The sequence below is a fragment of the Ailuropoda melanoleuca genome, chromosome 17, assembly GCF_002007445.2.
Source record: "Ailuropoda melanoleuca isolate Jingjing chromosome 17, ASM200744v2, whole genome shotgun sequence".
Lineage (NCBI taxonomy): Eukaryota > Metazoa > Chordata > Mammalia > Carnivora > Ursidae > Ailuropoda > Ailuropoda melanoleuca.
In genome coordinates, this window is record NC_048234.1 from 22,938,753 (window position 1) to 22,952,841 (window position 14,089).

Genomic DNA, 14,089 nt, shown 5'->3' on the forward strand with positions numbered 1-14,089 from the left:
TATATATATATATATATATATATATATATATTTAGTGCCCAGAACTGGACATAAATTCCCAGATGTGATCTGACCAAGGGCAATGGAGGAGTGGACAGGAATACACAATAGTTAGCATTCCCTTTGATCTGGAGACTCTATTAATGCAATCCAAGTTTTCATTAGTAATTTCTTATAGCCATGACTCATTCTTGGTTCCTTTTGAGCTTTGTGATCCCCTATGACTCCCAGATCATTTTCAAATAAACTAATGTCAAGTCAAATCTCCCTCAACATAGAGTTTCATAATTGGATGACAGTTGTTTTCAAAAGCCAAATATAAGATTTTCCATTTGATGTATAAGTCCCAGTGTAAGTCCAATTCTGCCATCAACATAGTGGTCAGACCTCCCAACTTAAATGTTTTCTACATATTGATAATACACCTTGTATGTTTTCATTTGCTAACCAGAATCCAAAAGAAGGCCCATGGGTCATAAGACTAAAAACTTTCCTCAAAATTGGCACTGATTTATTACTCAATGCCTTTTGAAAGTAGCTGTTCAAACAGCTACAAATCCATCTGATGTCACTGCTTTCCATCCACAATTCCCTACCACGAAAGATTTTGTTAAATGCCTTGCTAAAATGAGATACATTTGGTCTATGGCATTCCCTTGCTACATCTCTAGCAACCCTATCAAAAAAGGAAATGCTATTAGTTCAGCTTGATGGCTTCACAACATCTCAGGTACCTTCCTATGATAACTTCTATGATGACGCGCCATGAAAGCAATGCTGTGGTGGCTGATAGAAGGAGAAACTCTTTGGGTCACGCTACTTAACAACACCAAGTGATGTTCTCATTAGTGAAATGATAGTTCAGTGCTGGCCAGCATGTTATACTTACTGCTCTAGGTCTCATCTGGGGTAGATTAAGTCATTTCTCCTGTTTTCTTTTTTATTCTAAAAATATGCAAATAGTTTTTAGCCTCGTTGCACATATGAAGTAATCACACCATTTCTCATCCCCTAGCTTGTATCTTCAACAATGATTACAGTCATTAAACTCAAGGGTATGTGGCCTTTGGATTTACATCAATCCAAAAAAAGAAGATAATAATAAAGTGTGTGTGAAATCAAAAGGTGGAGGGAAAGTGACTTACCTGATTGGCCCCTTTCGGGATTGGGAAAGGAGTATGGGTAGCTCTGCCTATTCCTCTCCCCTTCCTTCTAAGAGCCAACCTGTGTGCAGGGAACAGTGACAGTCAATCACTCTCTGCATGCCGGAGAGGTGTGGGGACCACTGCTGACTGTTTCTAGGTGGGTACATCTACTTAATCCTGGAGCTTAGTATTAGAGATCCATCCCAGGGGTTAGTTTTAGAGATCGACTGAAGAAGTCTCCTTGCTCCTGGATATAAGTTCTTCTTATTATAATCATAATTGGTAATAAAGGCAGGGAAAGTATATTCTGATCTCCAAATGCCAACGCTTTGGTCTTATTTCTTGATTGAACTCCAGGCATATAATAGAGGTGCTAGTTTTTAGGCTCCCCAAACATCCATAAGGGTGTTATGGGATAGGGAGCCCCCAGCCAAGGATGCCTGTTAGAGGGGTCCCATATCAGGGCAGAAGCTGTTCCATTCTAGCAACCCTGCTCTACTGTCCCTTGCTGGAAGCAGCCAAGGAAAGTGTGGCGTTGGCCCAAACACTGCAGTGGATCGAAAGGTATGACAGCTGGGGCTATCAGTCAATTTTGCCTGCCCAGTGGACTCTCTCATTCTTTATCTCAATTGTTCTCACAACTCAATGAAACCGTGTGTGTGTGTGTGTGTGTGTGTGTGTGTGTTATTTTATGAAGTTAGGATAGATATCCAAATATTTCTACATAGAGATACAGCCAGTCATACAGGTAACATTTTTATATATATAAATATATATATACATTATATAATACTATATATATTACATATATAATTATATGTAATTATAATTACATATGTATGTATTACATATATACACGTGTTATATACTGTACATATAATATATATTTTATATAATAGACACATTATATGATATATATTATATATAGAAATTAAATGCACTTAACATTTACATAAAAAAATCTTAAAAATAGGGGCGCCTGGGTGGCACAGCGGTTGAGCTTCTGCCTTCGGCTCAGGGCGTGATCCTGGCGTTATGGGATCGAGCCCCACATCAGGCTCTTCCACTATGAGCCTGCTTCTTCCTCTCCTACTCCCCCTGCTTGTGTTCCCTCTCTCGCTGGCTGTCTCTATCTCTATCGAATAAATAAATAAAATCTTTAAAAAAAAATCTTAAAAATAGATTAGACCACATCAAGTCATGTTGCATACTGGGAAAAAAATTCCCCAAATTTCTCTTCATATGGCCACTTGCCAATCTTACACAGAATTTATATGAGGAACAAGAGTTAATACATGTGAATGTGCTCTGTAACTTAGCAGGCACTAAACACATGCTATTATTATGCATATTTACCATCATACCAAATGCTAACCTATTTCCAGCTATCTCTATCTCTAAATGTGTTTAGATGTAACAAGTTAAAAACCAAAATAACCAAGGGTGGTAGAGTATGATAAAAGCTTGGTACAATCATTCAAATAAATACAAGTGGACCAAAGTTTATTATTTCAGGATCCAGCCACCTAAAGAACTATCAGCCCTACAGATTGGATTCTAGAAGTTAATAAGCCTGAATTTATAGACCTAGGATAGGAATAAAAAAAGCTAATCCAAAAACAAATAAAATCACGCATGCTAGTAAGAATTTTAGTCCCAAATGAAAACCCAGCCTCGACACTAAGCAATGTCGTTATTCTACAGGGAATTGTGGCTTCTCTTTTCTTCTTTATCTTGATCCTCAGCCATTTCTTTGGTCTTTAGCACTCCTGAGACTTGGGAGAAGGAATTCCAGAAAGTTTCTTAATACAAGTTAATGCAAGTCCTTCATTTCACAATCGGAATTAAGCTTTTAAATGCAGATGATGTGATAGCACACTCACTTAAACCACATCAAAAAGTGCACATATGATATTGGAGCTTCTGTGCTTCTCTCCCTCTGCCCCCTTTCTAAGTTGCTTGCCTTAGAAAGTAGTAGAGATGGTCCACACACTGGGGGTGGGGGTGGGGGTTAGGGCGGGAGGGATGTACACTTGAAAAAAACTGAGTTCTTAAAGATGGGAAGAAGGTGAAATCAGGAAGTGAGGACTGAGTGAAGAGATATTTGCACACCCATGTTCACAGCAGCATTATTCACAAAAGTCAAAAGATGGAAGCAACCCAAGTGGCCACTGACAGATGAATGGATAAACAGAGTGTGGTGTATACACAAAATGGAGTACTATTCAACCTTAAAAAGGAAGGAAATTCTGACGTATGCCATAATATAAGTGAACCATGAAGTGAAATAAGCCCATCACAAAGGGAAAAATACAGAATGGTTCCACTTAATATGAGGTAGCTAGTGTAGTCAGATTCATAGAGACAGAAAGTAAATGATGGTTTCCAGGAGCAGGGGGAGGTGGGAGCTATTGCGTAACAGGTACAGAGTCTCAGTTTTGCAAGACAGAGTCCTGGAGATGGATGGTAGTGATGGTTGCACAACAGTGTGAATATATTTAATATCAATGAACTGTCCCCTTAAAAATGGTTACAATGGTAAATTTGATGTGATGCATATTTTACCACAGTTAAAAAAAATAGTTTTTAACCAAACTAAAAGGTCTTCTAGTTTTAAAAAAGGAGAGAGGGAAGCAATTTGTCTCCTTTATGACTATGCCTAGGTCTTGTCCTACTTCTTTCTGCCACCAAAGTGTTAAAAAAGGATTTTCTTTCAATTGCCTTTATTTTTTTTAGAATAGTTTTAGCTTCGCGGCAAAATTAAGAGAAAGGTATAGTGATTTCCCAAATTCCCCCCCAATCCCAACACACGCATAGTGTCCCCCCATTAACAAATCTCCCACCAGAGTGGTACATGAGTTACAACTGATCAACCTCCATTGACATGTCATCATCACCAAAGCCCCTTTTACAATATGATTCCCTCTTAATATTGTACAGTCTGCGGGTTTGGAGGGAAATGTTTTTTCAATTACTCACATATATTAAATTATTTGTGATAACTCCATTGCATTCGAACTCAAAAGCCACAGAAGAGTATATTAAATGTGTGTTGAAATAACAGAAATGTAAACATTTGCTGCTCAAAGTGCAGGACGGAGACCAGCAACACCAGTATCTCCTGGGGGTTTGTAGAAAAGCAAAATCTCAGGCCCTTCTCCAGACCTAAAGAGAATCAGAATCTGCATTTATCAAGATCCCCAGGTGATTTGCTGTCCATTCATGTTTGGGAAGCACTGTTGTAAACTACGCATAGCTGCAAACTGAGCAAAAAATCATGTTGACCAGTTGAAATGGAAGGAAAATATGTCATTAAAGCCACATTGTTTTATTGTGAGTTAAATCAAGGAAAAGGTCCATGTTTTATTCTTCTTTACATTCTTAAAAATAAAGAAAGCCAAATCCATTTATTGCCTTGAACACAGAAAATGCTTAAAGTGAACCACAAGTTTCATTTGATATGTCGATGACAGTGTTCTTTAAAGATTCTACGGAGTCAAATAGCAGCATTGATCGAACTCAAATGATGAAAAGACGCAAAAAGCTGAGCACAGATCTCTCACTGAGAGGCTGACGGTAGGTTTGAAATCCCAAAAACTCATCATTATAGCAGAACTAATGCACGATATGATAATTATATTACTTTATGTACTGACCCTTATAAACGCTCAAGAACAATAAAATTCCGATCACTGACGGACCACCTGGGTGGCTCAGTCGGTTAAGCATCCAACTCTTGGTTTTGGCTCAGGTCATGATCTTAAGTTCCCCAGATGGAGCCCTGTGTGGAGCCCTGAGTTGAGCCCCTCCTTGAGTCCCCCGTCCAGCCTGCATAGGGCTCTGTGCTCAGTGGGGAGTGTGCTTCTCTCCCTCTGCCCCTCCCCCGCTCACATGCTGGCTCTCTTACTCTCTAAAAAAAATAAATAAATCTTTAAAAAAAAATTCTGGTCACTGGTAATGAGAGAAACACCACTGATACCCACAGCCAACTGGATTCACTTAATGAGGCTAAAATGACAGAGGACAGAAAAAAGTTGTCCCAAAGTGTTCACTGAACACAAAGGGGAAAAAAAATGACCAATGTAAATATTCAAATTATTAAAATACAGTAAGAAAGAGAGGAAATCCCTGTTTGAATTAAGAAGGCCTTCTCCCTTGGTGGCTAACATAACATAATAAAAAATTATTATTTAAAAAAAAAAAAGAAGGCCTTCTCCTTGGGATTTTTCTTCCCCATTGGGATTTTTTTTCAATGGGTTTATTCTGATGTGTTTCCCCATTACCTCTGTGGTAGTTAGGCTGAATGCTAAGTTTACACTTCACACAGGACACAAAAAATAAATTCCCGAGAGGAAGATAAAAATTAATAACTATATAGGTAAAACAAAGATGATTGGAGGAGCAAGAGGGGTGACTGAAGTCAGATTCTGTCCCAGACACCAGGGCATTTGTGGCTGGAAAACATATTTCCACTTAGTGATGATAATCTCCGTCATTGGGAGCTCTGCCCTCTTTCATTTTCTTTCCCACTGGCAAACTTCCATTTGCTCTGGCTTTTGCAATAGTAAGAATAAGTAAATTTGACTCAATCAAACCAAATATTATTTTACAAGAACAAACTGGAAATCAATCTAAGGCTTGGCTTGTTGTTTTTGAAATCAATTCTAAGTTTAAGCAACAATTCAGAGAACCCCTGGAGGTTTACGTGAGCTCCTCAGTAGCAAAATCATTTTTAAGTAATTTTAAATGTTTTCCAGAGCAAGAAAGAAACTCTTTAAACTGCCAAACCTCTTAGCACATTCCACATGCCCAACGAGTGTTCTTGTTCCCAAGCGAGAGGAGAATTGGAAGTAACAACTCACTCCATTGCAAAACTAAAGGTGGGATGTTTGGCTCTTGATTTTCCAGGTTAAAATGACTGTGACATCTTAGAACGTCATTTGGGGTCCACAGATGAGGTCTTCAAAGATAAATGTAATACTCTCATAAATGTCTTACTCTCATTTTATCAATCATATAGGACGATAGTTATTTTAGTGAGCAAAACTAGAGGGTAATAATGAACTCAAAAATCGAGGGGGGTGTTAAGACTCCAGAAGCCACCCTCACGCTGTGATAAGTATCTGCAGGTTTCGACAACTGTCAGCTGAAGCAATTTGAATAGTGAAGTTTTCTTTAAGCTACACTGAAAGCTTTTGGCACTGGTGACAATGTGGTAGCATCGAACTGATCCCCGGACACCAACGGGTTGTGACTGTGCCTGCCTCTTGGGGCCTGCTATCACCAGCCCTAAGCAAACAGTGAGATAACAGAGCTGAGGGGTTCAACCATACACTCTCGTGGTTTGAACTGACCGCACCAGACAAATGAACCTGCCTGGTGACCCCCAGCCACCTAGAAATCATAGAAAGTTCAATCTAGGAAGGAAGCCTGGGGCCCCAACTACACATCCCGTCAGGAAAAGAAACCAGGACTCAGAGGGCTAAACGACATCCATCCCGTGAACTCAGGTCATCATATAAATAATATCTTAAACTTGATTTTCCTGCAAATTAATTCCACTTTGTCCAATCATGTAAAATTATGATTCTAGAGACATGCAAATCTGTTCTATGTTCTCCGTAAAGCTATTTTTGCCTCAGTCTTAAATAGCTAAATTTATACACCCTCTAAAATGCAAAACTAAGGCACTAAAGGGTATCTCCCATGGCCCCAGTGACCACTGAGAGCACCTGAAACTACACAGAGTCACAGGAAAATACAGAACATATTTCATGGACACTGGTTTTTCATCTAGACAGAGACAACTAGGTGCTTCTGCAAATACTGGGTCTTTTAGAAGACAGTGTCAACTTTATTGCTTTTTGAAATGCTGTGTAAAGTATGGAACTTTACATTTTGCACATAAGCAATTTCCATCTTTAAATATACTTATGTGAGAAAAAGTACATGCATATGAATAGATATAATTTTTTAAATCATCACCATTTACATTAGAAATTTCTTTATACAAACATCTTAGCTTTTTTTCTTAAAAAAAAAAATTAGCAACTGATAAGGACCCTCTGAGATGGCAGAAATTCCAGCTTTCCGGGTAAGCAGCCTTTCACTGAGAGACGTGAGTGATGGCAGATGAAGGCCTCTTAAGAATAGACTCAACAGAAAATGACAGCGGTTCATTCACAGAGAGTTTTGTTCCAACTTGTTTGGCTACGAAAAGGTCTTTGGCATATCTGTCTATTGTAAATGTGTACTTCTGGTTCTCCTTGACTAAACACTCTCTGTGTTTCTTAGGGACCTCTTCAAAGGCCTCTTTGACAAATGGTGTTTTCAACTCAGGACCAGGTTTGTCATTAAGAGTTTGCTGGAATAATGAGTGGAATGGATTATGCTTAAGTGGCAGAGGGTGCCTGGTGCTTTCTTTGCTGATCTTGGTTAAGATGTGCCCTTGAGCTGCCAGGGAGTCCGTGTCAACAATGGGAGAGAAATTCCGTCTGGGTGGGGAGAATGCAGACCTCTCGGGGACGGTCTGGTGACCCTGAAGGTCACTTCTTGAGGCCTGGACCTCCGGAGCATGAGGCAGCAGCAGTGAGCCTTCTAGTTTGGTGGGCATCATGTCTTGTTCTGCCACAAGTCCATCCTGGACTCGCACCCCCTTCAAGTCCCAACTGGCCTCAGGTTTCAGGGCTTGAACGGAGGTGGTGGTGTTCAGCAGGCATTGCTGATAGAGAAGAGTGTCACTGATGGGGCCACACTTGGGCCAAACTAAAAATCTCGAGGACAAGGGATACTGTCTGTAAGTCGTGGCCACACTGACATTGGAAGAAATGAGTTCCATATTCCCAGACCCTGAATACTGCATGGTTAGATCAAGGCAGGTGGGCAGAAAGCTGCAGAAGTCTTTGTTTGGCGGTTCCACTGGGGTGGGGCTATAGGCACTTTTGTAAGAGTTATATTCAGGTCCGTGCACCATGCGGTTGGGCAGGAACAAGGCAGCAGCTTGGGACGCTTCCAGCATCTCCCTCTCTTTGTATTCTCTCTCCAGCATAATGTTCTCCAACTCTTTATCAGCAAAGGCCCGCCTTTTCCGCATCCGGTCACTTACCGGGGGAGGTAGGGGTAAGCTCCCTCCCACATAACTCTCGGCTGGAATGGGGCGGTAGCCTAAAATAAGCAAGCGTTGCACAGGAAAAGAGATTAACATCCAGGGAAGACAAATCTGGAAATTGAGAAGGCAAAAGAAACACTGCAAGTCGACAGAACAACTTACAGTTCCAAAACATTCATCTTTTATACGGAAAGCAAAAGTACAGGCTCAATTTAAAACAGGTCTCTTTGGGGAGCAGGAGAGCCATATTGTAACTTTTTGTTATTGTTTTGTCATTACCGGTGTGTTTGTTTACCTTTACAGGCACACTTCACTGGCTGAAACTGTAATACGCTTCCCAGGCTCCTACATATTAAGAGACAAGTCTGCTCATCTTGCTTCGGTCAATGCTTTCTTACTAGCCGTGTCATCTTTTTCCATTATTAAAAAAAGATCTCTATTCCTAAAGCTGATGGCACTGCTATTTTCTAAAGATGGTTCATTAAATACACATTGTTACAGGTGTAGAATAGTCCAAGGAGAACTAGGGAAAAAGAGAAAGTTACAGCAGATTAGTGGGGAGAAAAAAAGAGACTTAAGGAAACAGAGAAACACAGAAAATTGAAAAGAGCTGTTAACTAGTCAAACAGACTCTGCAGTGATTTAACCAGGCCCCTCCCCCAGGCTGGAGGTAGAAACAAGCAAACAAAAGTAAAGGCAGAGAGGAGATTGGCAGCTATATTGAAAATTACTGATCTTAAACATTTTTCCCAAGTTCTGATCATGTTGGCCAGATACTAAAATGGTTAAACAAGCAATCATTAGAATAAAAAGTCAGTGCACATTTTATGACTAAGGACAAAGTTTAAAACAACAACAACAACAGGAAGATTAGCATAACATAAATAGAATTCCTGGCAGCATAAAATACTTTGAGTATTTCACTAAACCCCAAGCACTGGCTGCTCCCAAATTTGTTTGAAGGATCCATTGTGATGTTTGTGTTTACATAGTGACAAACCCATCGTCCTCATTTGCAAATAAAATAAAATTTGAAAATTAATGTTTCCATTTCTATGGTAGGTTTTGCCAGGAAGTTATTTACGTGAATTTACTATTCCATTTAGCCCTCCCACTCCTCAAGCTGCTTTGGCACCATTTCAATTCATCCCTGTGGTCCCTATGGCTATAAATCTGTTTACCCAGTTTGCAACCAAATTCATTTTTAATGCGTAAGAAACCATTCTAAGGTCAGAAGTATACAGCACAGGGTAAGACATGAACAAACTTTAAAACCGGTATAGAACCAACTCAATTCAGAAGCCACATAAGAAAAAAACAGAATTCATGTATCTACTTTAAAAAAAAAAAAAGGGGGGGGGCGCCTGGGTGGCACAGCGGTTAAGCGGTTAAGCGTCTGCCTTCGGCTCAGGGCGTGATCCGGCGTTCTGGGATCGAGCCCCACATCAGGCTCCTATGCTGTGAGCCTGCTTCTTCCTCTCCCACTCCCCCTGCCTGTGTTCCCTCTCTCGCTGGCTGTCTCTATCTCTGTCGAATAAATAAAATCTTTAAAAAAAAAAAAAAAAGCCTGCTTTCCAACCTGAATCTTATGAAGGGACAGTAATTAGAACAAATATAAACTTTCCTTTATTCACATGGTGGAAGGTGATCAACATATAATTTATCAGACCAATAAATAAACTCCATCCCCAGAGTTGCTTTTAAAAATCAGCAATATTTTTGGAAAAATTAATGTACTCCCAGGCTTTGGAGAAAGTGAAAACATGGCAGAGAGACAGAATTCACGCTGTTCAAATTCAACTTCAACCTCCATTCCTCTCGTTTGATTCAAAACCTCTTCCAGATTCTACAAGCTTGACTGTCAGAAATGGTAAACTGAGGTGTGGAATAACCATAATTATATAGCTAACCCAGAGAGGAATACAGTACCATGAAAAAGAGTGGTATTACAGGTTGGATCAGCCAGACTAGAAGTCTTTATCGGTGTGGGTAGCTGTTCACCTCCTCGCTTGCCTTTTTCTGGCTCCAACTACAACCAAAGAATTTTTTTTAGTTTATTTCCCTCCTCACTCCATGATCAGGTGGCAGTGGATCTTTGCACACCCCTCACACTGGGGTAAATTTCAAATGCACTCCATGTTAACCCCGTAACTATCAAGCAGACAACAACTATTAAGCAGAAAGCAGAATTATCGGTGACGAAAACCTCAAGAGGTATGTGAGATCCATTTTCCCAGATCCTGATTTCCTCCCCAGAGCAAAATGTCCTAATAAAAAGCACCCTCCCTTCAGATTGCTCCTTCACAGGTTAATAAAAATGCCATATGTGTGAATAATGGGAATGCCTCAGAACTTGGTTTAAAAGGCTGAAGGATAATTCTGCATTGCTTTACCTTCTAAAATGCTTTTGGCCAGCAAACTGGGTGCCCTGACTTGCCTCTGATACACGGCTTTGCGTTCGAAATTATTCTGTTTCCCGGGAAGCCCCTTCTTGTCCTGTAAACACAAGAAACATAATCAACAATGCTCTAAAAGAAATCGTGGGACAGGAGGGAGTAAGTAGGAAGGGGCATCAGCAACCCTCCCCAGCTAAATGTATTTATTTTCCCATCCCACGTAGAAATAATTCTAAACAAATTTACACCCGCACCCCTTAATTCCAGGGCAACAAGCTGGAAGCTCTCTCTGAAGCCACCAACTTCAGTTGATGGGGAGTGGGGCAGATTTTCTCTAGGGTCACTTTGCTAGAGTCACCCCAGATTCATCCCGCAGCGGTAAGTTAGGGGACATCTCACAGGAAGGCAAAATCCACAGTGGAGACCACAGGAGCCAGGCCCTGAAGGAGAGCTGTGGGGGACAGGTGCGTCCCAGGCACTTAGAGGTAGGGCCAAAGGTGTCCATGGCCTGCCATTGAGCAGTGAGGTGGAACCAGTTTCTCCTCTCAGTAGGGCAGGTGCGATGGGGTGCAGGGGGTTGAAGAAGAGGTATGAGGGTACTGGTCTCACAAACTCTCCCAAGCCTGGCCAAAAACACCAGGAGACTGGGATACAGGAAGGCAGACAAAACCCTCAGAGGCCTCCTGGGACGGGCGACAAGGGGAAATCCGCCTTCGCTCCCTCCCTCACCGCCAGGTCGGTGGTATTCGGAGCCCTTCTACGCCCGCGTCCAGCCCAGCAGGCCTCGGGACCTGGGAGGGATGCAGGGGACCGCGGTGAAACGCACCACAAGCGGGAATAGGCCCAGCCCAGGGCCAAGGCCACCTGGGGCACCCAGCACACACTCTCCGGGGCCTTGGGAAGCTTTCCAGTAGGGTCACTGCCTTCTGTGTGTACGGGGATCCACTCCCCAGTCCCTCCTCGCCAAAAAGTAAAAGCAAAAATCTTCGCACGCCCTAAACCTAGGAGAGCGGGCCCCGCGCAGCCTCTCTCGCTCTGAACTCTGCATGCGCAGGAACACAAGGAAATGTGAAATGCGAAGTTCAAGAAAAGCTTCACCCTTAAAGAAAACCCTGGCTCTCCCCAAAGCTGGAGGGCCACGGTGCGAGGCAGCAGGGATCCCTCCCCCGGCTCATAGGTCAGAAGCTTCTAGCTTCGGGTACCTAAAGTCCCAGGCCATTTTGGTCTCATCTGTACAATGGGCAGCACGTTCTGCCTCTCTTAAGTGGCCCGTGACAGCGGAGGCGCTGCACGCACAACCCGCTGCGTGGTTCTTCTTCCGAGATCAGCACTAGTAACGCAGCGACGGACGACAGAAGCGGTGCACGGCAGCAACCACTGTCCTCGTCCTCCCCCCAGCACCACCGAAATAAACTTTAACATAAAAGTTAAAAAAAAAAAAAAAAATTCCTTCCCACAAAGTTCCGAACCATTTTCAAGGCCTCTCTGCCTGCCTTCAATACAAAATCTTTTCGGCCAAGTTCCCCCAGCGATGCCCGCCCGCGGCCTCCTCTCCACCCCGCCCCGACTCCGCAGGTCGCCGTGAGCGGAGACGCGCCCTCACCCCCCTTCTCAGGAAGCGCCAGGCGCCGCGGCCCTCCCCGCGCCCGACCCCCACGGCGGCCCGGATCCCCCGGCGAGGCGCAACCCCGGGCCCGGCGGGTACGCACCTCGGTGGCCTGCTGCCTCCGGAGCGCCACCTGGGCGGCCATGACGCGCTGGCGCTCCACCACCAGCAGGCAGTTGGCGCACTGGCAGTCGCGCCAGCGGCAGAAGCGCTTGTGGCCCTTGAGGCAGGACACCACGCCGTGGTTGCGGCAGCGCGCGCACTTGGGCGTGCGGCTGAGCTTGCGCGGCTCCGCGCCGCCGCCAGCGTTCGCGTTTGCGCCGCGCTCCGGAAGCCCGGCCGGCGCCGGGGAGGCCTGCGCCTCCGCGTCCTCGTCCTCGTCCTCGTCGTCCTCGCCATCCCCGTCGGCCGACGGCGGGCTGGGCCCGGGCGGCGTAGGCGGCGGCGGCGGCCCGCGGCCGTCCTCCTCCAGCTCCAGGCTCTCCACGTCGATCTCCCAGTCTCCGGCCGCCGGACCCGCCGCCGGCCGGTCGGCCATGGCGCCCTGAGCTTGGCTCCGGCCTCCGCTCAGTCTCCTGCACTCTGCGGAGACAAGAAAAGACCCCCAGGACGCACCGACCGCCGTCAGGCACCGACCCCCGGCCTTGGGCCCCAAGCTCCTGGTCTACCGCCCCTGGCCCCTTGAAGAGCCCTGTTCTCTACACGTCCCTCACATCCACACCACAACGCCTTTCTTGTATCTTTAGGTCTCCCAGAAATCCCCAACCCAAGAAGGTTTTTATCTATTGATTCTAAGTGCTCTCTGAGCACCTGAACTTTAACCACAGACCTCTCTGGCTTTACACCCGCTTTCGGGACAAGTCCCTAGGTAACGCACTGATCACACACACAGAAGTATTGTGCCCAACTAGGCTGGCCTAGGCCACTTGTCAGGCTTCCCCACACCCAGCTAGTATGGCCATGCGGAATACGAAAACGTCGACGGGAGAGTCATTTTCCTTTAGATCACAGGGGCCCCTCAGACCCAGCGAAGTACCATCCTATGCCACTCAAGCGCCTTTCATCCTCTTACACCACCACAAGGACCCTTTATTGAGCTTGGAAAGGTCCTTTCATGCCCCTCACCCCCAGGAAATAATCAACTCAGAACCGAAATTGTTCTTCTGTCAGAGCCCCATAAGGACCCTGGGCATGGAGCTGCAGATGCCCTCCCAGCATCAATACTGCTTGAGCCGTGCAGGGCTGACCTGCACGGTCCCATAGATATCAGGCATGGTTTGCACTTCAAGGCAAGACATGCAAGTGAAACAGAAAAGATAAGAAAAGGTGATTTTGCCCTCCCTGACACCCCGAGCAACATCACAGCACTCACCAAGACTCTGAGGCCCGGGCTAGCAGCCGAGGCAAAAGATATCCAGCCTTGGGACCTGGCTCTTGGGCTGCTGGCTGTGCTTGCAAACAGAAATCGGGGTCGCCACACCTTGCCACGAAATCGGGGACTGACAGCTGGAGGCCTGGAGCCCAGTGGATGGGGAGTAGGGGAGAAGGGTAGAGAAGATGAATCAAGTCCTCAGCGGCCTCGCCCCGCACATCCCGGACTCTGCAAAGTTCTAACCGGTCCTTGGCAGCCCCGAGCGCTTCACCTCGCTGAGGCTGCTTTCGGCTTCCTCTGACCCAATCTGGGCGGGAAGGTTGGGCCGCCCTGGCCTGGCTCAGATCTCGGGCTCTCGGGGCGGGCGGGCGCACGCAGCTACGTGCGGCGCAGCGCCCCTTGCTGCAATAGTCAGCCTCTGCTCCCTTTCCTAGTATTATCGGCTCCGGGCCCCGAGCTCCG

At 44.9% G+C, this 14,089-nt stretch overlaps 1 protein-coding gene across 2 annotated transcripts; it reads right to left on the reverse strand.

Moving 5' to 3' along the window:
• Nucleotides 1-6,934: 6,934 nt before the first annotated feature.
• DMRT2 (doublesex and mab-3 related transcription factor 2) lies at nucleotides 6,935-13,871 on the reverse strand. 2 transcript variants are annotated; one of them, XM_034647366.1, is made up of 4 exons: nucleotides 13,628-13,871; nucleotides 12,359-12,837; nucleotides 10,647-10,749; nucleotides 6,935-8,309 (listed from the first exon to the last, which is right to left on the reverse strand). In XM_034647366.1, exons 2-4 carry the CDS (start codon nucleotides 12,791-12,793, stop codon nucleotides 7,252-7,254), a joined length of 1,596 nt encoding a protein of 531 aa, XP_034503257.1. In that variant the 5' UTR covers nucleotides 12,794-12,837; nucleotides 13,628-13,871; the 3' UTR covers nucleotides 6,935-7,251. The 2 variants fall into 2 exon arrangements, with proteins under 2 accessions (XP_034503257.1, XP_034503258.1); XM_034647367.1 differs by lacking the exon at nucleotides 6,935-8,309 and adding an exon at nucleotides 8,666-8,776.
• Nucleotides 13,872-14,089: the final 218 nt, after the last annotated feature.